Source organism: Rhinolophus ferrumequinum, chromosome X, assembly GCF_004115265.2.
Source record: "Rhinolophus ferrumequinum isolate MPI-CBG mRhiFer1 chromosome X, mRhiFer1_v1.p, whole genome shotgun sequence".
NCBI classification, from domain to species: Eukaryota; Metazoa; Chordata; class Mammalia; order Chiroptera; family Rhinolophidae; genus Rhinolophus; species Rhinolophus ferrumequinum.
The window spans coordinates 31,724,814-31,752,361 of NC_046284.1; the positions used below are offsets into that span (position 1 = coordinate 31,724,814).

General features: G+C 35.9%; 1 protein-coding gene across 2 annotated transcripts in view; it reads left to right on the forward strand.

Moving 5' to 3' along the window:
• The window catches only part of TENM1 (teneurin transmembrane protein 1), a 1,301,460-nt gene that overhangs the window by 407,907 nt on the left and 866,005 nt on the right, over positions 1 to 27,548 (forward strand). For both annotated transcript variants that reach the window (XM_033111932.1, XM_033111941.1), the window contains exon 4: positions 17,379 to 17,667. In XM_033111932.1, the coding sequence (XP_032967823.1) occupies positions 17,451 to 17,667 (217 nt within the window). In that variant the 5' untranslated portion in view covers positions 17,379 to 17,450. The remainder of the gene's footprint in view (positions 1 to 17,378; positions 17,668 to 27,548) is intronic.

Below are 27,548 nucleotides of genomic sequence, written 5' to 3' on the forward strand. Positions count from 1 at the left end.
GCGATGTTGAGTAGAAATATCAGATTTACTGAAATCTCAACCTCATTATATTGTGCTCCAGTAACTGCTTACCTGTTGTTTTTATTTTTTGTTCCCCTTGAAACTATGAACTTTAAATTCCTTTAAAAATTAAATGCAGCTAATTAGTGTTTATAATATTGTCTTAATCAAACACTGTTGGAGGTCTAGGGTATCCATTTTATGAAACAATGACAGCATTGCTAAAAGATAGCCCACACCCAGTTCATTTTCTGTCACAAGTAGTTTGAAAATGATTACCACCCATGCTACATTTGTCAACCTATGTGTATTCTAATGTCAAGATACCTGAGACATATAAATGACTTCTTATCTCTAAGCACAGTGGATGTCACCCATGTGTTAGTCACACTTTCTCATGAGTAAATGCTCTAAGGTGACACTCTATCAAAGAAAGTTACAGTGGGCCTTGAGGGTGATTGAGAGGTCCATGACTTTACAGTAATGTTTTTATAAATTCAGCAGGATTGAAGAATCAGATGCCCTGCTTAATCAAATAATGTGCTTTGTACCACTTCCAGGAAATGAGAATTTAGTAAAATATATTTAAATGTATAACTATAATGAAGGAGTACTGTCTTTCTTTGAATATTAAGACAGTACTTCCAGTTTCTGCCATTTTTTTAGGGTCATCATGAGAGATATCTATTATGATACTGGCTGAAGCCCCAATCAATAGACATTTCTTGTTGACAGAATGCCATAACCCAGAGTGCTGACTGTACTTCACATGCTTTGTGGAAGAAGAAAAGGTCAGAGTCAGTTATGGTGGCCACTTTTGACCTAGATATTTGAAACACATACTAAATGAGACTTAGTGAAAAAAAAAAGTTCTAGAAATACCAATTCCTTTTTTTTAAAATTAAAGTTTTTTGGGTGACAATTGTTAGTAAAGTTACATAGATTTCAGATGTACAATTCTGTATTACATCATCTATAAATCCCATTGTGTGTTCACCACCCAGAGTCAGTTCTCCTTCCATCACCATACATTTGATCTCCTTTACCCTTATCTAATACCCCTCTCCCCCCTTACCCTCTGGTAACCATTAAACTATTGTCTGTGTCTATGAGTTTTTGTTTCTCATTTGTTTGTCTTGTTCTTTTGTTGTTTTTGATTTATATACCACATATCAGTGAAATAATATGGTTCTCTGCTTTTTCTGTCTGATTTATTTCGCTTAGCATTATACTATCGAGATCCATCCATGTTGTGACAAATGGTTCTATTTCATATTTTCTTACTGCCGAAGAGTATTCCATTGTGTATATATACCACAACTTCTTTATCCATTCATCTATCAAAGGACATTTTGGTTGTTTCCAGGTCTTGGCCACCATAAACAAAGCTGCAATGAACATTGGAGCACACGTGTCTTTATGTATAAATGTTTTCAGATTTTTTTGGGTAGATACCCAGGAGAGGGATTGCTGGGTCATATGGTAATTCTATTCCTAATTTTTTGAGGAACCTCCACACTGACTTCCATAGTGGCAGCACCAGTCTGCATTCTCACCAACAGTGCATGGGGGTTCCTTTTTCTCCACAGCCTCTCCAACACTTGTTACTATTTGTCTTGTTGACGATAGCCATTCTTACAGGGGTGAGGTGATATCTCATTGTGGTTTTTGTTTGCATTTCTCTGATGATTAGTGATGTTGAACATTTTTTCATATGTTTATTTGACATTTGTATGTCCTCTTTGGAGAAATGTCTCTTCAGGTCCTCTGCCCATTTTTCAATTGGGTTGTTTGTTTTTTTGTTGTTGAGTTTCATGAGTTCCTTGTATATTTTGGATATTAGCCCCTTATTGGAGGCACTGTTTGCGAAAATCTTCTCCCATTCAGTTGGTTGCCTCTTCATTTTGTCGATGGTTTCTTTTGCTGTGCAGAAGCTTTTAAGTTTCATATAGTCCCATTCATTTATTTTAGCTTTTATTTCCCTTGCCTTTGTAGTCAAATTCATAAAATGTTCTTTGAACCCAAGGTCCATAAGTTTAGTACCTATATTTTCTTCTATGCAGTTTATTGTTTCAGGTCTTATGATTAAGTCATTGATACATTTTGAATTAATTTTGGTACATGGTGACAGATAGCAGTCCAGTTTCATTCTCTTGCATGTGGCTTTCCAATTCTCCAAGCACAATTTATTGAAGAGGCTGTCTTTTCTCCATTGTATGTTTTATGCTTCTTTGTCAAAAATTATCTGTCCATATTTATTGCAGTTTATTTCTAGGTTCTCAATTCTATCCCATTGGTCTACGTGTCTGTATTTCTGCCAATGCCATGCTGTATTGATTATTGTTGCCCTGTAGTACAAGCTAAAGTCAGGGAGTGTGATACCTCCAGTATTATTCTTTTTTGTTAAGATTGCTTTGCCTATTTGGGGTCTTTTGTGGTTCCAAACAAATCTGATGATTTTTTGTTCTATTTCTTTAAAAAATGCCTTTGGGATTTTGACGTGGATTGCATTGAATCTGTATATTGTTTTGGGTAATATGGCCATTTTAACTATGTTAATTCTTCCAATCCATGAGTACGTAATGTTTTTACATTTCTTTGTGTCTTCTTCAATTTCTTTTAAAAATGTCTTGACTTTTCAGCATATAGTTCTTTCTCATCCTTGGTTAAGTTTATTCCTAGGTATTTTATTCTTTTTCCTGCAATTGCAAAAGGAATTTTTTTGTTGTTTTTTTTTCTGAGATTTCATTCTTAGTATATAGGAATGCAATGGACTTTCGTACGTTGATTTGGTAGCTGTTAACTTTACTGTATTAATTGATTGTTTCTAATGGATTTTTGGTGGAATCTTTAGGGTTTTCTATATACAGCATCATGTCATGTGCAAAGAGTGACAAATTAACTTCTTCATTCCCAATTTGGATGCCTTTTATTTCTTTCTCTTGCCTGATTGCTCTGGCAAGGACTTCCAACACTATGTTGAAAAGCAGAGGTGACAGGGGACAGCCTTGTCGTGTTCCTGAACATAGAGCAAAGGGCTTCAGATTTTCACCATTAATTATGAGATTAGCTGAGGGCTTGTCATATATGGCCTTTATTATGTTCAGGTATTTTCCTTCTATACCTATTTTATTAAGTGTTTTAATAATAAATGGATGTTGTATCTTGTCAAATGCTTTTTCTGCAACAATTGAAATAATCACATGGTTTTTGTCCTTTATTTTGTTTATCCACGTTGATGGATTTGCGTATCTTGAACCATCCTTGTGCCCCTGGTATGAACCCCACTTGGTGGTGATGAATAATCTTTTTAATGCATTGTTGCATTCGATTTCCTAGAATTTTGTTTAGGATTTTTGCATCTGTGTTCATTAGAGATATTGGTCTGTAGTTATCTATTTTTGTGTTCTCCTTGCCAGGTTTTGGTATCAGGGTAATATTGGCCTCATAAATGAATTAGGGAGTAGTGTCTCTTCTTCATTATCTTGGAAGAGTTTGAGCAGGATTGGCATTAGATACTTTTTGAAGGTTTGGTAGAATTCACTAGCCCCGGAAGCCATCTGGTCCCGGACTTTTGCTTTTGAGAAGGTTTTGGATGACTGTTTCAATTTCGTTACAGGTGATCTGTCAATTTAGATTTTCCATTTCTTCGTGGTTCAGCCTAGGAAGGCTATATGTTTCTAAGAACTTGTCCATTTCTTGTAGGTTATTGAATTTGGTGGCATGTAGTCCTTCATAGTATTCTTGGATGATCCTTTGTATTTCTGTGGCATCCGTGATAATTTCCCCTGTTTCATTTCTGATTTTGTTTATTAGTTTCTTCTCTCTTTTTATCTTAGTGAGCCTAGCCAAGGGTTTGTCAATTTTGTTAATCTTTTCAAAGAACCAGCTCTTTGTCACATTAATTTTTTCTATTGTCTTTTTGTTCTCTAGTTCATTTAGTTCTGCTCTAAATTTTGTTACTTCCTTTCTTCTGCTGACCTTGGCTTTCCTTTGTTCTTCTTTTGCTAGTTCTTTAAGGTGTGACATGAGGTTATTTATTTGGGATTTTTCTTGTTTCTTGAGATAGCCCTGTCATGTTATAAATTCCCTTTTAAAACTGCTTTCACTGCATCCTAAAAATTTTGGTAGGATGTATTTTCATTCTCATTTCTTTTGATCTCTCCTCTAATTTCTTCTTTCACCTGGTCGTTCTTTAAAAGTATGTTGTTTAATCTCCATATGTTTGTGTTTTTTTCTGCTTTGTTTTTGCAGTTGATATCCAATTTGAAAGCCTTGTGATCAGAGAATATGCTTGGTATGATTTCAGTCTTCTTAAATTTGTTGAGGTTAGCTTTATGTCGCAATATATGGTCTATCCTTGAGAATGTTCCATGTACGCAAGAAAAAAATGCATAGTCTGATGTTTTAGAATGACGTGCTCTGTAAATGTCGATTGTGTCCATTTCATCCAATGTGTCATTTAGGACTGCTATTTCCTTATTTATTTTCTGTTTGGATGATCTATCCATAGCTGTCAATGATGTATTTAGGTCCCCTAATACAATTGTGTTTTGGTCAGTTTCTCCCTTTAGTTCTGTGAGTAGTTGCTTGGTATATTTCGGTGCTCCCTGATTGGGGCCTAAATATAGATGACTGTTATATCTTCTTGTTGTACAGTCCCCTTTACCTTTATGAAATGTCCATATTTGTCTCTTGTTATCTTTTTAACCTTGAAGTCTGTTTCATGTGATATCAGTATAGCTACACCTCATTTTCTCTGGATACCATCTGCTTGGAGTGTCAATTTCCACCCTTTCACTTTGAGTCTATGCTTGTCCTTGTAGCTGAGATGTGTCTTTTGGGACACCATATGGTTGGGTTTAGTTTTTTGATCCAATCTGCTACTCTGTGCCTTTTTATTGGTGAGTTCAGTCTATTTACATTTAGGGTGATTATTGATATGTGAGGATTTCCTATCATTCTCTCTTTAGTGTTCTGGTAAGATAGTGTCTCCATGGTTTCTTAGCTTTTTTGTTGTTGTCTATTATTTCTGTGTGGTGCTATTCTATGATGTTTCCCTCTGTTTCTACTTTTATTAGAGTGTCTATTTCTGTTCTGGATTTTTTTTTTTTTGAGTGGTTACCATTAAGTTTATGTAAAACAAAGTTTGATGGTTAGAGTATTCCATTTTTTTCAGCACGCGAACTTTCTCTATTCCCATTTTCTCTTTTTAGGCCTTTACTCTCCGCCTTTTTATGTTTTGGCTGCCACAAATTGTCCCTGTTGATGGTGATCGAATAGCCTTCTTTACTATTTCTTGTACTGCAGGTCCTGTATTAGAAAATTCCCTCAACTTCTATATGTCTGGAAAGGTCTTTATTCCTCCTTCATATCTAAAGGATATCTTTGCTGGGTATATTATTCTTGGTTCATAATTTCTCTCTTTGAATAGTTTGAGTTTTGGTTCCATGCCCTCCTGGCTTTTAGAGTTTCTGCTGAGAAATCTGATGATAATCTAATGGGCTTTCCTTTGTAGGTTACTGTCTTCTTTTCCCCGGCTGCCTTGAGGATTCTTTCTTTGTCGTTGATTTTAGACAGCTTCAATACAATGTGCCTTGGAGAAGGTCTGTTGGGATTGAGGTAATTAGGTGTTCTATTTGCTTCTTGGATTCGAGGATCCAGTTCTGTCCACAAGTTTGCGAAGTTCTCATCGACAATTTGAATATATTCTCTGTTCTCTTCTCTTTCTTCTCCTTCTGGTATGCCCATTATTCTTATATTGCTCTTTCTGATGGAGTCAGAAAGTTCTTGTAGAGTTCTTTCATTTCTTTTAAGTCTCAAGTCTCTTTCTTCTTCCATCTGTGTAATTTCCAGGTTTCTGTCTTTGATGTCACTGATTCTTTCCTCCATCTGGTCAACTCTACTACCTAAGCTAGCTATTTCATTCTTAATTTCTTCTATTGAGTTCTTAATCTCCGGAAATTCTATTTGTTCTTGTTTAAAATTTCAATCTGTTTAGTAAAATGCTCATGTTTTTCTTTGATTGTGTTTCTGAGTTCATTAAACTGCCTTTCTGTGTTTTCTTGCATCTCGTTGAGTTTTTTCAGAACTGCAATCTTGAATTCTCTGTCATTTAAATCACATATTTCCATATCTTTAATTTCCTTTTCTGGAGACTTTTCACTTTCTTTCTGAGGTGTTTTGTTGTCCTGGTTATTCGTGGCAATTACTGATTTATTATTTCCCTTCCTAGATGTCTACAGGAGTGGCTTCTGCAACAGGTTGATAGGAAAGTTCTTTCTTTTGTTTTTCAGTACGTGTTGGTAGAATTTTGTTTTTCTCTCGGCTGCTGCCCTTTTTTCTCTCTCACACTTTAGTGGTATGTTTCCTCTGCACTATTCCAGCTTCTCACATAATGGAGGGATTCCCTGGAAGGTGAGCTTTTCTCCTCTGTTAACAGTTCTCCTGGGTCATAGTGCCCGCATCCCTGTGGAATGCGGAGAGCTTTTGAAGTTCCAAAGCTCTTCGTGCACCAGATTCAGAGCCGGTATGTTTCAACAGTTCTGTTTACTCCTGTAGGGATCCACCCAGATAGGTGTGGATAGGGGCGGGGTGAGTTGTGAGAGGTATCCCAGAGCAATGGCGGCGACCACCACCACAGCCAGTCCTGCTTCCACAGCTCCCTCCCCTTTGCCGGAACTTGTTGGGCTGTGAATCTTTGGCTACGGACCACAGTTCTCAGAACTGCAAATATGCTGTTCTTTTGATCTGACACTGCTACTGTTCCACTACTAGTGCTGGGAATTGCGGGTTGGGCGAGCCCTGGGAGGGTAGGGAGGAGTCGGCTAGTCTCAGTGCCTATGGCTTCCATTCTCTGCTCGGCATTGAGGGCTTATACCACTGTTTTCAGCCTTCTTCCCTCAGTGTTTGCTCCAAGGTCTCTGCTGTGAGCGTTGGTTTCAGCCATGTTATATGCTGTCCCCTCAGCCCTGTGGGCCATAAGCAGAGCACTAGCAGTCCGAGTTCTTCCCTCTCCTGCAGCTGCGGTAGTTCCAGAATGCAGCAAACTGGGAGCACTGAGCTAGGTCTGCATCCTCTGCCCGTATGGCTCCGTCTCCGCACTTCTCCATTCCCTCCTCCCCTGCTCGTGCAATTTGCCCACTTTTAGGTGAATTCAGTAGAGAACCTCTTCGTCTTGCCTGTCTGCTGTTCAGGGTGTCCTGTGTGGAGTTACAACTGTTTAATTTGTTGTAAATTCTAGGGGAGATTTCCAGAGGCTCACCCCATGCCGCCATTTTGATGACATCTCCGATTTGTCTTTTAAAAACATCTTCCAGGTTACAGTTATTTTGTAGAGTTTGGTGATACCACCAACTTTTCTGTTCACTTCTTCTTCTCTCTCTGCTTGTCTCATGTGATTTAGCATCAGTATTCATAAAAAAAAAATATTTGGAGTTTTTATCCAAATATGATGAGATAAAGATAAAGACATAAACAACCAGAAAACAACAACAAAAACAAAGGAAAACCAGCATCTACAGAAAGAAATGTAAAATTAATTAATCATCACTACCGTATTTCCCCGAAAATAAGACCTAACCTGCAAATAAGCCCTAGCATGATTTTTCAGGATGCTCATAATATAGGCCCTACCACAAAAATGAGCCCCAGTTAAGATCATAAGTTAGAGGGACGCATTCAGTACATCCGTTGCAACACTCGACAGACATATTGAATTATAAAATAATATTAATATATAATTAAATATAAATAAAATATTATTGACATTTATACTTAAAATAAGTGATAATATAAATTATAATTAAGTATTTGTAAATACACAAGCGAGCGCCTTTGGACGAGATGCAAACACCTATGTAAACTGATGAACTCGAGACTTATTGCCAAATGACCAATCGGAGTACAAACACAACTCACGAATAAAATGCGTACTTGATAATGAACAGACATGGTTGTTGTCTCATATGAATCATTGTAATTCAATACATCACGTGTTGTAATGGATGTACTTAATGCACTCGTGTGAAATAAAGAAATGTTTTCTGAATTTTGGTGCCTGCAACTTTTCGTCGCTTTTGTGTGGACCATCATTCTTAACTGTCATCATTTTTGTTGCCACTCCTTTCTCATAAGTCTTCAATTAACACTTGACTTAATGGTAGATTTAAAGGGAATAATATTTTGACCCCCAGACAAGATGAGTGGAAAAGGTAAGAGCTATTCCGTCGAGTACAAGAAAGGAATCATGGTGGACTCCCGGGACAAGAATCCTATGGCTTTCTGCAAAGAGATGAAGTCAGATCTCTGAATGGTCCGAAAATGGGGAGCAGAGTACCATAACCTCATTCAAGGGTGGACGAGGGAAATGCTAAGAAGCGCAAGGGTGGATCAGGTTGGCAACTATTATTTCCTGAGCTAGAAGACATCATCTGTGAATGGATTGCTGACAGGAGAGGAAAGCCTTTGGTTATGCGCAGGACTGATATTCAAGCATTTGCCCTTGCAATGGCACCACAGTTAGAAATATCCCCAGAAGAATTCAAAGCATCACAACATTGGCTGGATGGCTTCCTCCAGGAATATGAGTTGTCTCTAAGAAGATCGACAACACTGCAAGCTGGAAAATACTGAAGTTATTAAACGTGCAATTGAATTCAAGTCCTTTGTTGATTGCATCGACTTTTCTAAATACCACCTCTCCAACATGATTGCTATGGATGAAATTGCAGTGTTTATGGGCCAAGGATCTCAAACAACAATTGATAAGAGGGGTACCTCATCAATCTACATTCCCTCCACTGGTTATGAAACTGGACGTGTTGCCTGTATTTTGGTAGTTCATCTGGATGGAAAGAAAGCCCAACCTCTAATCATCATTAAGGGCAAGAAAGATAATGGTGAATATGTTTCAGGCATTTATGTTCTTGAAACCGAAAAAGCCTGGTGCACACAAGCAGTTATAAGGAAGTGGGTGGATTTAACGCTGCCACTTGTTTTGTGAGGTCGCCAAAGAGGTCTGTTAGTCTGGGATTCAGCCAGCACTCGCTGCACTAAAGACATGAAGAACTTCCTTGCATAGAGAAGAATAGATCAAATAATGATTCCCGCAGGAATGACTGCCTACTATCTCCAGGCTCTTGATATTGCAATAAACAAGTCATTCGAGGACCATTTGTGCATGGGAATCAATGACTACATTGAAAATAGAATGGAGAGAAATCAGCATGGAAATTTTGTGAAGCCTAGCCTGAAAGAGGTCGTGACTCAGGTGAAGTATTCATGGGATAAAATCACTGACAGCTTTGTTGCCAATGCACTACGAGCGATCTACATGGACAAGAAGTACTCATTTAAGGAGAGGTCTATTGCTGGACATGAGAAATTGAGGCCAATGGTTCTACAGGAAATGGAGTTGGAAGAAATTCAAGCCAGAATTTGGGGTATGGAGAGTTATGACGATGTTCCAGAAGATGACATGACTGTATTTGAATAAATGTAGATTTTTGTACATGAATAAATGGATAAGTGTAGATTGTTGTAAATTAATAAATGTAGATTGTACCAGGAACTCCTAGTTGTCACCCATTATCTGGTCTTCTAGTCCTTCCTCAGCCTAGAACTTCACATGGAAAAATAAGACATCCCCTGAAAATAAGCCCTACTGCGTCTTTTGGAGCAAATATTAACATAACACCCAGTCTTATTTTGGGGGAAATATGGTATTTAATTGTGAACTTAAGCAACTTCCATTTTTCCCTTTCATTATGGCCAAAAGAGCCTGATGAGGCACCATGAGGACATCCTCTACAGCTGTTCTCACAACTGAGTGAAATCAGTTTGGGAGGATTCTTTTTCCGGAGGGACCTTTCATCCTCCCAATGTGAGATTTTAAAAACCCTAGTAGAACAATTAGCTTAAACAAACACATGTAACCAATGTGATAAGCAGAATTCCATTTCAACTCTTGTTGTTAATCTCTTTGGTATAATAGGATATTTTTACCACAAGAATAGCCTACTTCCAAAGCCATCATTTCCTGGATAAGTCCCATATGCAGTATGTAAAATTCTCAGCCTATCTCCTGAAAAATGATGATTTATTTCTCTTTTTGTTTACTAAAATTTTATATCCAGGGGACATCAAAATAACTGGCCAACTCTATGACAAAATCAAACTAATGCTGTAGGCTTTATGTACCTATCTAGGCTCTCATCACATGGAAATTTTTCTTTTTGTTTTTTTTTTTTTTAATATTAGAATCAGTCAAACTACAGTTTATTTGGTGAATAACTAAGTGAAGTCCATCAAACAGCTGTTGAGTAATTAGATGCTAATAAATTATTATCAGAAAAACTCTTGATTTTACCAAGTTTGTCATATTTTTCTAAAGCAACTGATTTATGTCCAGGCAGTGATCATGATTTCCGCTTAGTATAATGTTCATTCATCAAGTTATGAAGGATAGTTTCAACAAATATTATAATGTCTTAATTTATTTTTGATATTGCACCAATACAGTTTAATTTTTAAAAAAACTTATTAAGATCTCCAATAGATAAATGCACACAAGACATAAATACATAGTTCACAAGAGAGAAAATAGAACTAGCAAATACATGAAGGAAAAACATTTGGCCTCACTGATAATAAAGGAAGTGAAAACCAAAAAAAAAATGTACCTTTGATTTACTTATTTCAAATAGACATTAAAAAATAATACTCAAAGTTGCCAAGGGTACAATGAGAGGAAAGTGTTACCACACATTGCTAATGAAAGTGTGAATCATTACAATCCTTCAAAACCCCAAAATGTTCAAACCTCTTGGCTCATTAATTCAACTTTTTGGAATCTACCTTAAGGAAATAATAAAATTGTTGAAGATGTTTGTGTTATCTTTATATGACTTCAGTTATAATACTTATAAATATGGAGGGAAATATAAATACCCAACATTAAGGAATGGCGATGTAAATTATGGTATGTCTACTGTATACCGTTATTAAAAATCATGGTTACACACTGAGGTGACAGAGGTTCTGAAGGGGCATGCATGATTTTTTTTTTGTTATTGTTTATATTTAATAGCAATAGGCAAGTGATCCAGATTACTTTTCTTATTTAAAAATAAATTTAAGAGACCAAGTGGAGAGCTTATGTAACACAGTCAGTATACTGTAGCAAACCGAGCATTTTTTATATCCTGACATCATAAATTAAACTACAGCTCTGTATCCTATTATTTGGGTAACTGATATTTTCTTAAATTTATCTGAGTCTTCATTTCATCAACATAAAATAGGGATAATTAATATATGTCTTTCAGTATTCCAAAGCATATTTAATGTATGTAAAAATGACCAATATATGGTGGTTAATATTAATAATTGCAAATCACTTTGAAGAATTAACTGTATATCATATGTTTTTATTGTTGTTGTTGTTCTGTATCTTTTGTTTCATTTACCTGTTCCTAGATGCAAGTCCTTTAAAATAAGATTTTGTTAATCAAAAAAAAAAAATCATGGTTATAGAAATTGTATGGAAACATGCAAAAATATCTAGAATGAAGTAAGCAACATGAAAAAGTGTATGCATATATTATGACTAGAAGGAAATGGACCTGAATGTCAACAGTCATTCTTACAGGCTGGTAGAGTTATGGTGGAGATTTCTTCCTCACTTTTTAATGATTCAAGTGATTATGTTACTTTTAAAGCCCCCCTCACGCACACGCTACACACACACACAACAGTTTACTACTTAAGTGTTTCCTTAAGAAAAAGAAGAGTGAGAGAAGAATCAACCAAGAGTCCATATTCCTTTTAAGGGCTTCCTAAGTCCAGTGTTTTCTGAATCAGTCAATCTGAATTCACAAAAACGTCTTTGTTTAGGAAAAACTATTTTAGTACTTTCTAAGAGTACTATCCCCCTTTGCTAGCTATTCTCCAGGTACTGGGTAGCCTCCTTTCTTCTGTCTGTTGGGCTATGAAGGCCTGCTCTCCTTGACCAATGTCCTCTGACCCTTTATTTATTTGTTTTTTTCAGGAGTGGAGTGAGACTTTTTGATGAAGGCCCAACCTATAAATAGCAGTTATGAATAGGACAGGCCTGAGGATAAAGCAGGAACATTTTTGTTTGGAGAGGGCATTATATACGATTAAGAACAAGAAATGGAAAGGACATAACATGGTAGAGGAAGAAGAAGGAAGGTTATCCCCAATGCATAGATATATATACAGACCTGTGGATTCAATAGTAATATTTTAGTTAAACTACCCTATAATAGATTGGAATGTATGTAAGAGGGTTGGGAGAGGAAAAGGAATGGAAGGGAATCATAAATAATGAATATACTCACCAGGTATTTTTTGCCAATGAATACACTCACCAGGTATTTTTTGCCAATCAATCTAATCTTACTTCAATTTCAGATACAATCATGGGATTTTAGAGCTGGAAGATCTCTTTGAGATCATCTAATCTCCTTATTACATTTAGAGGAGATAGAGGCGCTGAGAGAGGGATGGTGATGTACCTAAGGCTACTTTGTCAGGTGTTCTTCTGAAAGACAATTTGGAATAACAATTAAGAGTGTGACCTTTGGTGCCAGATTGAATTGAAATCTCAGCTCTACAGTTTACTAGCTGTGTGACCTTGGACATGCAGCTCAACTGCTCTGTTCCTTGGATTTTTTTATAAAATGAGGATAAAAATAGTACCTATTTCATAGGGTGCTATAAGAATTAAAGGAGCTAATATATGAAAAGCACTTACAACAGTGCGTAGTAGACCTGGTATCTGATCAGTGCCATAGGAATTAATTGCTGCTTCTGCCTTTGTGATAATTCTGCCATTCCATGGCCAATGATTTCCACATACCAAATTGTTTCTCCAGAGCCTTATGGTGACTAAAGAAACAAACATAAACCTCCATGGGTCTCCTCTGAAGTCACCTTGGAGTTTATCTTGTTAGTAAGCAGCAAGTGAAAAACTCAAGGGTGAATCCCAGGTGGTGACTTTGAATTTATATTATGTGATCTATATGAATGGGTCTTCTGCCGAAGGAAAGATAATTGACTTGTTTATCACCTTGTTCCACAGCTGCATGTTTCACCTACACATTGCTTTGTTTAAAAAATTATCATTATCAAAATATAGAGAAATAAAAAAATTGTTTTGATGTAAATAGCATTATATGTACATTTTGTTTTTCTATGGGTTGGCAGTATCATCATCATGTCTAAATAACATTTGCTTGTCAGCGGACCTCCAGGATGCTATGTTGAGAACTAAATGCAAAAATCAATTAAGCAAATATAAGTCTATCCTTCACCCGAGAGTATTTGAAACAGCATCTTTTTTTTTTCAGAATTACAGTGCTTTCAATATTTGTTTAGATTTAAAATATTAATAGTTTTCTTAATGTTTCACACTTTTTTATTTTCAAAAACTGAACTGTATATGAGTGAATTCAAGCTCTGCCTCTGAAAACTTTGTTAAATATCACAGTTACATACTTTCACAGCTCTAGACACACAGAGCTTTGTGTTCCTCAATATCAAATGCCTAAAGAGACCTGGAATGTGTCTTCTGCCATCTGGGTCCACTGACACAAATTTTAAGACAAGAAGTTGTGGTTGAGGGTCAGGAAGCAAAGAAGGATAATTTTCTCTTGGTTTATACCAATTTTGCAGTTTAAAGGAAGATTGCTTTCAAGGACATTCAATAACCTTGAATAGGTGTGACATTTCTGGCTGATAAATAGCTGTGATTAGAACTTCAAGAATGGTTTGAAATGGCTATAGGAATATTTTTTCTTCTCTCTCTCTCTCTCTCTCTCTCTCTCTCTCTCTCTCTCTCTCTCTCTCTTGTCTCTCTCTTTCTCTTTCCTTTTCATGTTGCAAATAAACACATTGAAGCAAACGAGAATTTCTAGATTTCTATACACAAAAAATAAGGGTGATTTTAACATGATAAATCATAGATGCCAAAACTCAACACTAACATAAGGCATTAGAAGTGGGATGTTTTTCATTTTTAAATTTAACTTGTTAGTTTTGAGTGGAGTTAAGTATAAATTCATAACCTACTGAGGTTTAAGAGCGAGTGTTAATTTGGCCATACCTCTGCTATGTTCACCCCAATCAAAGTGAACCAAAAACTTGATTGAAAAAGCAAGTGAAAGATGGGAGGTATGCTTTAGAAAATAAAATGATATCCATTTATCTATATATTATAACAGAAAACACTAAGTTATTTTTTAAGTATAAGGGCCTTAATGGATATTTTTGCATTATCAATGTCCTTATGTAGAAAATAGTTCTCCATTCCTACTTGGTAAACTTTCATTCTTTAATGAACGAAGAACTGTATGTATGTGTCAGTTAAAATGAAGTTAGATGAATTTTATTGATTAAAAGTCAAAGGTACAATCCTCAGCTGCAAAAATGCATCTCTGGAAGTATATTTCTCACTCTGCCCTGTTTGTAGCAAAGTCAAAGCCTATAATCCAGGTAACTGTGCACCTTCTGAGTAAAATGCAAAGGGAACATAAGAGAAAAGCAATTATAACTGGCCTTAGATTGATGCTCAGTGGAATTTCAGTGGTTGTGGTGATGGTGTAGGTGATAAATAAACTAATCAAGTACAGTCCTTTCCCAATATCTTCATCTTTGGTGCTCCAACATTGCTTTGTCTTTCTTTATAAGAGTCATCACATTCTGCTTTGTAATATAGTTGTTTATTTATCACTTGCATTAAGCTATGAGTTCCTTGGACAGAGAATATGGCTTATTCATTTCCACGTTCTCTTTAGCCATTCTTGTGAGTGCTTGGTGATTATTGACTCAATTCATTCAACAAGTATTGATCTAATGTCTACTATATGCCAAACACTGTGCTTATTTTGGGGCTATAGTGAAGAATATAACAGATAAAAACAACTACCATCGTGGAACTTATGTTTTAGTGGGGAGAGACAGATGGCAGACAATAAACAAATAAGCACAATACATAGTGTGTCATCTGGGGATAAGTGCTATGAAAGACGGGAAGGAGGATGATAAGTGATGTTTTCTGGTGGTTTATAATGGGAGGATGCAAAGGCCCTGAGGTGGAAACATGCCTGGTATTTTCAGAAACAGCAAGAAAGCTAGTGCATTTAGAGTGCTTCAGGTAGGGGGAAATATCAGGGGATGTTTTTGGAGAGGTTAGGGTAGGGAGAGATGGACCTTGTAGAGGTTTTGTAGGTCATTGTAAGAATTTTGGCTTTTATTTTGAAGGAAATAGGACACTGTTTCTGCTTCTGAGCAAAGGAGAGACATGACATGACTTAGATTTTTAAATCTTCATCTTGGCTGTAGTGTGGAGAATGTGCTATAAGGGGGCAATGACATAAGCAGCAGATCAATTAGGAGACTATTGTACTAATACAGATGGGACATGATAGTTTGAACCAATGTGGTAGTGGAGAAGTGGAGAGTGTTTGAGTCTGGATATATTTCACAGGTAGAACCTACAGGATTTACTGATAGATTCTATGTGATATGTGAAAGACCGGAATCCATGATGACTTCAAGTTCTGAGGTCTGAGCAAACAGAAGAATGGACTTGCCATTTACCAAGATGGAAAAGATTATAAGAGGAGCAAGTTTGGGGAAGGATGGGAGTCAGGAGCTCAGTTTTGAACATTATTATATTAAGTTTGAGATGCCTTTTAGATATCCAAGTAGAGATATCGGGTAGACAGCTGGACATTCAATTCAAGTTTGTGGCTCAAGGGAGAGACCTAAGCTAGAGCTATAAATAGGAGAGTTATGAGTGTATAGGCAGCATGTAGAGCCATGAGATGGCATGAGATGAGCTTAGATTATTGTTGAATCATCAGTATATATTTATAATACTTAGTCTTATTTTTCTCCAACTATGCTCATCTCTGATATTAATTCAATCCAAACTAGGTGTCTCTGTAGACCATTCATAGAATCTGTACATTCAGGAGTTAAATAGTTTCTACTATGTGTGTGCCTAGAGTAGTGCTAAGTGGTATGGGAGATATAAAGAAGTACAAGACTCAAATTCTGCCTTCAAAGACCTTAACATTTCATTAGGGAAATAAGACTTGTGAAACTTTGTTCACATTACAAAGTATTATGTATATTGAATGCGTATCAGTCAGTCCATACACTTTATTGAGTGTTTTTGCATGTACGTGTTTACTGTCCATGCAATAGGAATTCCAAAAAGTGAGATACTCTACACGATAGAGGAGCCACCATCTAGATGCCTGTAGATTTCTTTGATAATACATCTGGTGAAAACCAGAAGGAAAAGAAAGGAGTCCATTTCAATGCAAAATAAAATCATAAAGTTATTTGGTTTCAAACTAGGATTTTTAACATTGTATGAAAGTACCAAGTTGCAAAGTGGCAGCAGTGGATGAAAGTGATAATAATATAATGTAAAAAATGAAAACAAGTACATTTTTCCAGGGCTTTAAACTTTTCGAAGAACTTTGACATCTCGGATGGCATTTGATCTTCTCAAACCTCTCAGTGCTAAGTAAGGCAGATAATGCCTTGACTTGCACTAAGAGCCTCAGTGGCTCCTAAGCCAGCATTCTATGGGGAATGTGGTTCTTTCAGTGATTTATCATGAAGCATAAAATGTTTATTTCTAAACCCGATTTAGATCCTGCTGTTCCTATACCAGGGTACTCACCAGAAGTGTTGTTTACATCCTCTGGATACTATGAAGAACAGTAACTTACCACCACCACCTAACTCATTAAAAATGTGCTATAAGCCTTGGGCTCAAACACCACAATAAGAACACAAAAAGCTCAGTGACCTTCAAGGACGCTATTTCATGAGAATCTCTCTTCCAGAATCCTTCCCTTCTTCAGGGCCCTTATCTTAAGTGCAGTATTAAATCAGAGGCAAGAAGGTGTTGTTTTCTGAATGTAGTTCTCTTACCAGTTTTTATTTAAAATGTGGGATATGCTGGGATAATATTTGTACTTCTGCCCACTTTCAAATTTTATAATGTTTTTAATCTATCTTCTAACTTTAAAAACATGCACATACCATAGACATTGTTCTTTATTTGCATTCCAATAGAAATATTTTTGAAGGCTGTCTCTCTTGTACCTTGAATATTTTCTGACACTGCAACCTCCAGTTTAACCTTAAATGCTTGATAATGTATGCATGTAACTCAGAGTGCTATTATTGCCTCAGGCTAACTTCATGTCATCTAGTTTGTCTTTTGCTCCACTCTTTTAATACTATTATCAGGACCAATTGAGAATCTGCCAGATGCATTTCCTCGCAAAAGGACAAATCAAAGAAGGCTTGTGTTTTTTCCTCTCTTTCAGGACTGCTTACATTAAAGGAGTTCCTCTTCCTTTTTTTTTTTTTTCCATGAAACTGAGATTGCTTAATCAGAGATGGAGCAAATGGACTGCAAACCCTACCAGCCTCTGTCAAAGGTCAAGCATGAAATGGATGTAGTTTATACCAGTTCTTCCGATGAGAGTGAAGATGGAAGAAAACCAAGACAGTCATACAACTCCAGAGAAACTCTGCATGAGTATGACCAAGAGCTGAGGATAAATTATAATAGCCAGAGTAGGAAGAGGAAAGAAGTAGAGAAATCTACTCAAGGTATGTTTTCAATGGGTTTTTGTAACCACTATTATTTCTCATTAGGGGATGCTTATGTGCTTTAACTTACGTTTCAAAAACAAATTGGCTGATGCTAACTGGTTGATAATCCACACCGCTTACATAAGCTTAGTGAATCTGTTTCATATGCCAACCCAGCTGAAGTTGTAGGTTACTCGTGGTTTTTACAGATTATGCAAGAATTTAGATGCAATGATCCTCTTATCAGAGCATTCAAAATTTGTCTAGTCCTGCAAATAGCCATTTACAGACTGAAGGGTAAATAATTTATGGTAAGATGAAAAGTAAATAGCTAAGTGCTTTTCAAGTCATTGCTTATATGGAAGGAAAGTCTATACAAAATATTTCGCTTCTAAAAGAGCTTTGGAAAGGTTAGTGGAGACCACCAAACAGGGGTCCAAAAGTCCACAGAATACTGAAACATTGTGCAGCACAGTCTTTAGGGGAAGTAAGAACTTGATGGAGCCCTTACTACCACAGCCACATTGTGGAGCATATCCTTTGGACAACCTTGGTTTGTCAATTACGGATTGACAATAAAGTTTCTAATAAATAGAAAACAGGTAGATACAAATATGATTTCCTTATTTTTTTCAATTGATAGATAAGCACTATTAGACACTATTTTAACTACATAGAAAAAATATACTAACATTGGCACATGTTACCTTTTTGTTTTTTTTAAAGAGTAAGTCAAACCTGAGATGAAAAAAAAAAAAGATTTGGTTATCTAGATCAGTGATTTTCAAAGTATGGACCCTGGACCAACAGTAGAGCATCACCAGTGAACTTGTTAGAAATGCAAATTTTCAGGCTCTATGCCAAACCTATTCAGTCAGAAATCCTGAGGGTGGAGCCCAGCTAACTGGTTTGGGGATTTCTGATGCAGGTTCAAGTTTAAGGACCACTGCTCCATCCCTTTGAAATCTCTTTACTCAGCTTCAATGACCACATTTATTTGGCTGATTTCCAAATATTTATCTCTAGCCCTATCCTCTTTCCTGAACTCTAGCCCTAAATTTTCAGTTACCTGCAGGCCATTCCAAGTGAATAACCCACTAGCAACTCTAAATCAATACATGGAAAATGGAAACAATCATCTTAGCACCCCAATCCCACTCCTCTTACTTAAATCGCAGCATCTCTTAATGATGCTCCCATCCCCCCCCAGCCATCCACATACTCTTTCCATATCTAATCAGATACCTCTTTCAGCAGATTTAACTTCTGCACATATCAATTCCATCTTCTCTTCTCCATTATTGTTATCACTACTCTAATTATATCTTACCTAGAATGTTTTCTGTGTCCTCACTGATCTCTTGTTACCTCTTTTTTTGGAATGTCCTTCCTTGCTCTCTCCATTTATCTATATTCAATGATCTTCAAGGCCCAGCTTACCAGCATCTTTGCCATAGAGCCCTGTTGCATTACCACCTCTGCCACCATCCCTAATCCATTGTGATATGATCTTTTCCTCCTTGACCTTAAGGATACTTCCTTTGTTCCCATTTCTACTTTTTATTACTTTTGTATATACTCTCCTAGATTGTACACTCAATGAAGATGGGGATTGTGATTTATTTATTGATCTCTATATTTCTATAATACTCTGTGTATAATATATGATGTATAATTTTTTTTTTATTTAAGGACTAAGTTGCCATCAACTGAAACATAAGTACTTAATATGCATTGAAAACTGCTTTTTAAATAATTATGTTGGCACAGTTACTTTTTTTTTTCAAGAATAAGTCAATGCTGAGATGAAAAAAAAAAGAATTTGATTATCTAGATCAGTGGTTCTCAAAGTGTGTGACCAGGGCCAACAGCAGCAGTTATCACCCCCGAACTTGTTAGAAATGCAAATTCTCAGGCACCACCCTAGACCATGTAAAATGTAGTTATTACCAATGAAAACTTCTGTATTTGAATGAGCATTGACATTTTACATTAGAAAAACTTGAAATTGAGTTAAGGTATTCATGCTAACATTTAAATATACTGTAAATGTTTATGATATTAACTGTGTTACTCATCTTTAGCTCTTAACATAACTGATAAAAGTTTTATATCTGTTTTTTCAAGTAATTCATTTTAATCTTCCCTATTGATTCATCTAAAGACTGTATAAATTTGTTTCAGAATTATTTTGTTCTCTGCCTAACTGGCAATTGGGAAATGTTTTCCTATGGGAATTATTTTTGGCTCTATTATGCTTTAAGAAATGTGTACTTTCAGTTAAAATATTTCTCTATAAGTTTGTCTTTACAGAATATGAACTGCAGCTGTGAGTTGTGGGTTATAGGATTGGAGTATAGAGTGTTTGGCCTAATATGTTTTGAGTTTAAATAAGAATACACTTCTAATGACAGTTCTAAAATTATAAATATTTTGTACTGAGTCAGTATAAAGAGCTAATCAGCCTCAGACTTTGTTTCTGTGCATTGTGATCAAAATGAATTTTGGGATGCGAGAAGTTTGTCTTCTATGATGCTATCATTACTTCCTTTCAATAACCTATAATTACTCATAAGCTTTTATTTAACACTTGTTATGTGTCAGGCCTTGAGTCAGATGCTGGGGATGGAGATGACTATGATAGTTTCTGCTTGTAGGAAACTCATAATGTTGTGGAGAAAATAGACATCAAATAAATCATTGAAGTTAAATGTAGTAAGTACTTTTACAGATAAATAAAAGGGCTATGGAACAATACAGGAGAGGGCCTATAGAAAGGTGATATTTGGCCTATATCTTAAAATGTGAATAAGAATTTATTAGGGAAAGGGCACTTCAAAAGGGTAGATTAGCAGGTGCAAATGTATAAGGATGTGAAAAGGCCTGGAATGGTGAAAATTTCAATATGATTAGAGTAAGGTACATTGGAACCAGATCACGAAAAGTCTTGCATGCCCAATATAGGAGTTCTTTTTATCCTTTGAGCATTAAAAAAGAAAAAGCCTTTTAAGTGATGAAGAATTTCATGATGAATTACGATTTTTAGAATGAGAAGTGTAGAAGAGAATTGTAGATGTGTAAGCAGAATTGTAGAAGATTGGTTGCAATTGGGGATAACCGGATAAAAAGAGACAATCTGTGAAGCTACTTAGCCCAGGCTAAGAATGGGGATGAATATCTAAACTGGCTATATCAGTGGAGGTGGAGAAACATATTCAAGAGATATTAGTGTGGTATAATTGATAGGATTTGGTAATTGATTACTTGTCAAGGTTGAAAGAGATAATAAATGAAAGATGACATTTCGAGATTGGGAAACTGGGAGGATGGAGATCCATTTACCAAGAAAAGGAAAATGGGGAGGAGGGAGTTTGGAATGGAAGAGGACGAGTTTCTTTCTATACACGTTAACTTTAAAATGCTTGGGAGACATCCAGGTGGATTTTCCCATCAGGCAGTTGCAAATGGGTGTCTAGAGTTCAGGAAAGATCTAGACTTTTGATATAAGTAGATTTGAGTTCATCAGTATCTTGTAGTAGGAGATGCCTAAGGATGGATTACATTACCATGGAGAATGTGTAGAATGAGACTAGAAAAAAAGCCAGGGACAAAAACTTGAATTTATGATCCATGTACTGAAATAAACATGTTTTCAACCTATTTAAAATTTTCAGCTAGCACCATCCTTCTGTGCTCTGATATATAAACTAAATATGAAGGTCCAAGAGGTGAAAGTCTAGAAAGTTGGGATCTTATCTACCAATCACTTGCTGATTTTTAGAGACTCCTAGGAGGGAAAATATGTACCTCTTTAGGAGAGAATTGAATTATCTTACACTAGCAAAACTGTGGGCCCAATGATCATCTTTTTTGTGAGGTCTAGAATCCTCTTTGTTGTATTCCACATATTTACTACCTATGAGTAAAATAAAATGTTTTTAATTTTAACATAAGCATCTTGTAGCAACCTAGCTGTAGTTGAACCTGACTCATTACTTTTAAGGAATAAAATTATCAGAATATCATTGAGTTTTAAGACAGGACGGAAGAAAGCAAACATGTGGATTTGCACCTACTATTGTGCCAGACACTGCTAGATGCCTTTCAAGCTTACTAGCTTATTATTACTACCTTAAGCAAATTACTACAGCTCTCTGAGCCTGTTTCTCATCTGCAAAATGGACTTCACCAAAATCATCATCATCATCCACACCATAATCACAACAATAAAAATAAACATAAAATAAATCTTGAATAGTACCCGCTCTATCCCAGGACTCTGCTAGGTGCTTTACATTTGTTTCTCATAATTACATCTGTTCCTCATAAATACCTTATGAGGTATGAGCTATTATCTCCAGTTTATAAATGAGGTAACTGAGGCTTGGAGAGAAATAACTTGCCAGAGTTTCTGCACCAAAGAATTGGTGAGAGTTGGGATTGGAAATCAAGTCTATGGCCCCAAAGTTCCCATTGTTCACTATGCTACAGTCCCTCCCATACCTACATTATGAGGTTGCGATGAGGTTTAAATGTGATTGTAAGTGTGAAAGTATTTAAGAACTCAATAGAAGTTAGCTTCCCTTCATTTCCTTCTCCAACAACCTTGCCAGCCTCTTTATGTTCCAGGGACCAAGGGTTTACAAGGATGTTTAGAAAGCCTTTCCTTTCTGATTGTCTTTAGAAAATGGCAGAGATATGCTATGTAATTTACAATGAAATATTCCTGAGTCTGGTTATTAGTTTTCATTTTTTAGGGAAGTTACTGTGTCATCAAATTCAGGGCTTGTTTGGGGGAAATATTAATAAGAGGACATACTTGATTCCATCTGAAAGTATCTTCATATTCTTATCTTTATTTGCCAAGAAAGCAGCATCCTTCCTTCCCTCATGTACACACAAAGTACTGGATTCTAAATCTGATTTTCTTATTTTTCAAATTAAGGATGGACACTAATCTAATATTATTCACAATTCTTTACTAAAAGGATGAATGAGCCTTAGGCAAACTTATTTTATATAATTTTTGACAAAAGTCTAATAGCAGGGGTAAATTTCCTGGAGGCATACAGGCTAGCAATTGTTCCCAAGCAGCCTTACTTCCAAAAGAGGCATCAATTAACTAAGAAATTAGTATAAGACAAATGAAAATATAAATATTTGGATATATAAACAAAGGATAATAATTTTAGTTGTGAAAAATTTCCTATAATTTTTATAATAGATAAGATTAGTTCTGAATATAGCTGTTTTACTGAAAAGTAATTATGAGGTCACCCATGCCTAAAAAGGAGGTATGGTGAGTACCTATTATTATACAAATCCCACAAGATCATAGCCTCCTGAGATACTACAGCTGACACAAACATTTCATTTCTCCCTTCTTAACCTGCTGTTTTGTGCCTTCTCTTTCTCTTAATATGTTTTTTTTTTTTTCATTTGGTTGGTTGTTTTCCTCTTCCTATATTACAAACTATGCCTAAATTTCTCATTATCACCATCTTGTGGAAGCAATTTATTTTATTTTTTTTTCTTTTATTTTTTTTTGTATAACTGGTGGATACAATTTTATTTTATTTTATTTTTTTTTTTCCTGCAAACCTTTGGTCACAGTATTTTTTATTTTTATTTTATTTTATTTTATTATTTATTTTATTTTTTTTTAATTTATTGGGGTGACAATTGTTAGTAAAATTACATAGATTTCAGGTGTGCAATTCTGTATCACATCATCCATAAATCACACTGTGTGTTCACCACCCAGAGTCATGGAAGCAATTTAAAAATACCATTTTGTATTTACTATTACTTGGAAGTAAAGCTTATTTGTCATCCTTCATCCATCCATCCATCCATTTTTTTTCATTTACTCATTTATGCATTAAACATTCATTTAGTGTTAACTCTGTTCAAAGTATTTTGCTAGGTGGATGAAGTTCATCTTGAAACAAATGGATGCACATGACTATTATTTATCCCCTCTTTGCCCCAGGCTAATAAGTTACTTCATCTCACAGAAAAAACTTCTCAGTTTTGTCACTTGTAGGTTCAAGGAGTAGACATAAATCCAAAATTGAAAAGCACATTTCTTGATTCTTATTTCAAGCACTTAGCAGTAGTAAAAACTATTGTTTGCTTCTTATATATAAACAGTTTGGATAACAGTTCCTACAAGAATCTTGAAAGAACTGTTAATCTCAGGGTCTGTATTAATGTAGTAAAGATCATAGATGGAAGGTATAATGTAATGTTGCAGCTTTTAAAATGAAAATTTTAACAGCATTTGCTCACCTGTAATGAATTTTCTACTCTGAGCATGTTATATTCTAGTTGCCATAAGTATCTAGCGTAAAAATGTATACTGACTGCCCAGAAAGAACTTAAGACTATAGGAGAAAATTAATTTATTTAGCAACATCTCCAACTGTCGCATGTCTTTTAGCCGGTACCATTTATTCATGAAAAGTTTTAGCATCTAAAACTTGGGTGGAATGTCTATGGCACTTGTGCCACTGCTTCCTTTACCGGTCCCATGGCAGACATCCCTAATGACATAGTGATGCTCTTTCTTGTTGTGCCCAACTCAGTCTCACATCCTCATCAACACAGCATTCTATGCAAGCATTGTTAGTGAATTAAAGTTGGCAAAATAGATGAAATCTGTTTCTTATTTGTGGCCTGCTTGTCTTTGTCAAGTTCTGTGTTAAAATCTGAAGATATATAGTTGAATGGGAAGCACTCTTTGCTCTCAAAGAATTCAGAGCACAGTTGGGAAGGCAGATATGAACCGGAAACAGTTATGCAATAAGATTTTATAATAGTAATATATGTAAAGTACTATGACAGTCTAGAAGCTAGAACCATGTACTCTTCTTGGAGAATGATAACAATAATTGTAAGAGAAATATCTAACACTTATTAAGCACCAGGCACTGAGTAACGTACTTTCAATGGATTATGTTATTTAATCTACCTAATAGTGCTATGAGGTTGGGATCATTATTATCCCTATTTTATGCATGAGTAAAGTGAGGCACCGAGATGCTAAGTAACTTGCCTAATATTACAGAGGTAGTAAGTAATAGGACTGGGAGTGTGTTTCAGGCAGTCTGAATTTAGAGTCCACTGCCAGAACTACTATGCAGAGATAGACAGCTCTAAATTCTTATCTTGAGTTCAAGAAACTGGTGTCACTCTGTGTGTGTGTGTGTGTGTGTGTGTGTGTGTGTGTGTGTGTGTTTAGTTGGACTCTTCTATACATAGATTGCTCCTGAAGCAGTGGTAGTAAAAGAGATCATTCATTGAGAATATGTACAGTTGGAAATAAAGAGAGTCAAATGTGATACCCTGAGAAACATCAGAATTTAAAATAGTGGGTAGAAGAAAAAAGGTAGTCTTGAGATGGCAGAGAAAAATCAAATGGAAGGGGTATAACATAAGCTAAGGAAGGAGATTTTCCAGTAGGAAGAAGTGATTAATATTGTTAAACACTTACAAATCAACATGTAGAATGAAAATTGACAAAAGGCAATAAACATAAGCAGTTTGGAAGGGCATTGCTAACTTTGAACCAGAGATTCTCCAACTTGGCTGGAAATTAAAATTACCTGAGGAGTTTTATAAATCCCAGTGCCAAGACTGCTCCTCAGACCAAATTAAATCGGAATTTCCAGGGTTGGGACCCAGGCATTTAAAAAAATCTTCTCAAGGGATTCTAATGTGCAACCAAGACTGGAATCCACTGCCTTAGTGTAAACAGTTTCAGTAACCTTACAGAAAGAGACCAAATCTTAAGGATTTGAAGAGTGAATGCAAGTGAATGTAATGAATGAAATAAGGCTCTTTTGGAGAATGTTTCAGAATCTCAGATGGAAGGAAAGGCTTTGAAAGTGGTCAGTGCTTTCCTCTAAGATAGGAAGTAAGTTCCAAAATGCAATGGCAAGAATTGTAGTTCATGTCTTGATGATGACAATTTTTTTGGATAAAAAAAGAGACAAGGTTATCTCCTGAAAGTGTGGATCAAGTAAAGAGCTTCAGATGTGTAATGAGGGAGGTTTTTGACCAGGCCAAAATGGAATTGTACATACATACCTGGAGCTCAGGTGAAGCTGGACTAATGATGGGAATATTAATGACAATAAATATGACTGACAATAAATATGATGTGTCAAGTACTCTGCTGAGTGGCTACACATATAGTTTTTATTTAGTCCTTATCATAACTCTATGATGTAGACATAAAATCATCATGACCCCTACTTTATAGTGACACAGATTGAGTAAATAGCAGAGCTAAGACATAAATGCATGACTCTGACAAAAGCTTATATCCTTTCCACTACATGATTAGGTGCAGCTCTGGTAGATGATGTCCACACTGTGCTACAAGCTTTAAATATTCATTCTCATTTGGAAAAAAGTGGTTTCCAAGCAGAACTTAGTGCCAAACTGAAGTTGGAAATTCTGTATTTTGGCAGGTGCCAATCTATAATAGAATTAAGGGAGGTAGAATATATACTTTGTGTGTTAAAGTTTCTTCTAGTGAAAAGATGACTCCAGACTCTCTTCCATATTGTTATCTGTGATCTTTCTAAAACACAAATTATATACCATTCTTCTGAACATCCTTCACTGTCTCCCAGTGCTCAAAGTAATGTTTCTTCACAGTGGAGGGCAGAGGAGGGGACACTACTAAATACTTTGAGAACCTGATCAAAGCTCTGAATCTTCTTTTCAGAAAATAAAAATACACATATGCACAATATCTATCATACATTTCAAGGGGTTCAGGAAGCCCTTGAAGTCCTTCTGCATCCATGGACCACAGGTTAAGATTCTCTAAGGGAAATTCATCTCCTCTTAATTAATTCAACTTAGATTTTCCAAGATTTAGCACAAGGAAAAGCTGTTGGTCGTGGGAAGCCTCCAAATAGTAAAGCCAGCCCCGGAATTTCACCTTCCCTTGACCTTATGTCACCTTGATTTACTACTACCATCATTAACTAGGTAGTTTTTCACTCAGTGCTGAGTTTGGATTTTGTTTCTAACAAGGGAGACAGTATTTCTTTATATAGACATTTATACAATGCACCCCTATATACAAATGATATTTTCAAGTTATGCTGATGTGTGCAAAAATATATTGTACAGGTAAGTTTAAAACTCAGTTTTGGAGAAAGGAGGGGAACAAGATAGGTAGAAAAATGGCTGAAGGTTATTTACTGTGATGCAGTATAGAAGTTAAACCCTCAAGTATGCTTCTGAATGTCATCATTTTTGTAAAACTTCCCTTTTTATCTTCTTCAGTTACCCACTAATATAGGTAGCCATAGCTAGTCACAATTTCATCACTTTCTTAGATACCAATTCATTATCAAATGGTAGGATTCACTGAGTAGGGCTAAATTTGATGGCAATAATTTAAGAAATAGATTCTTAAAACTAACTTTATGAAACAATACGCACTTACCACTAATTGCAGACATATTACAAAACTGTGGTTTTATCTTTGACCCTCTCTCTTTTGTTGAGGGACAGTCTTTATCTGGGAATAGCTATGTCACCTTCTCAGTTCTTTTGCTTTGCTGCTTCTGAGGCTATATGGCCTTCTTCTCTCAGTCCAAAAATATATCTTGCCTCTGCACACTCATTCCATTTTTCCTGTCCATCCCTGAGCCCACTTTGCTTAATACTATGTTTAACCATTTAATGCTTCTTCCTAAATCTAGATTAAAACCTACACGATAGTATGGAGAAAAATTCTGGTGTGTTCTCATTATATATCTCTTTACTCAGTGGAAATGTGTATTTTTCTTTGAGAATCTACATAATTTCAGAAGGAAAAGACTGGTGCCCTGGCTAAATGTCACATAGATGACTATGCCCTAGGAAACAAAGCA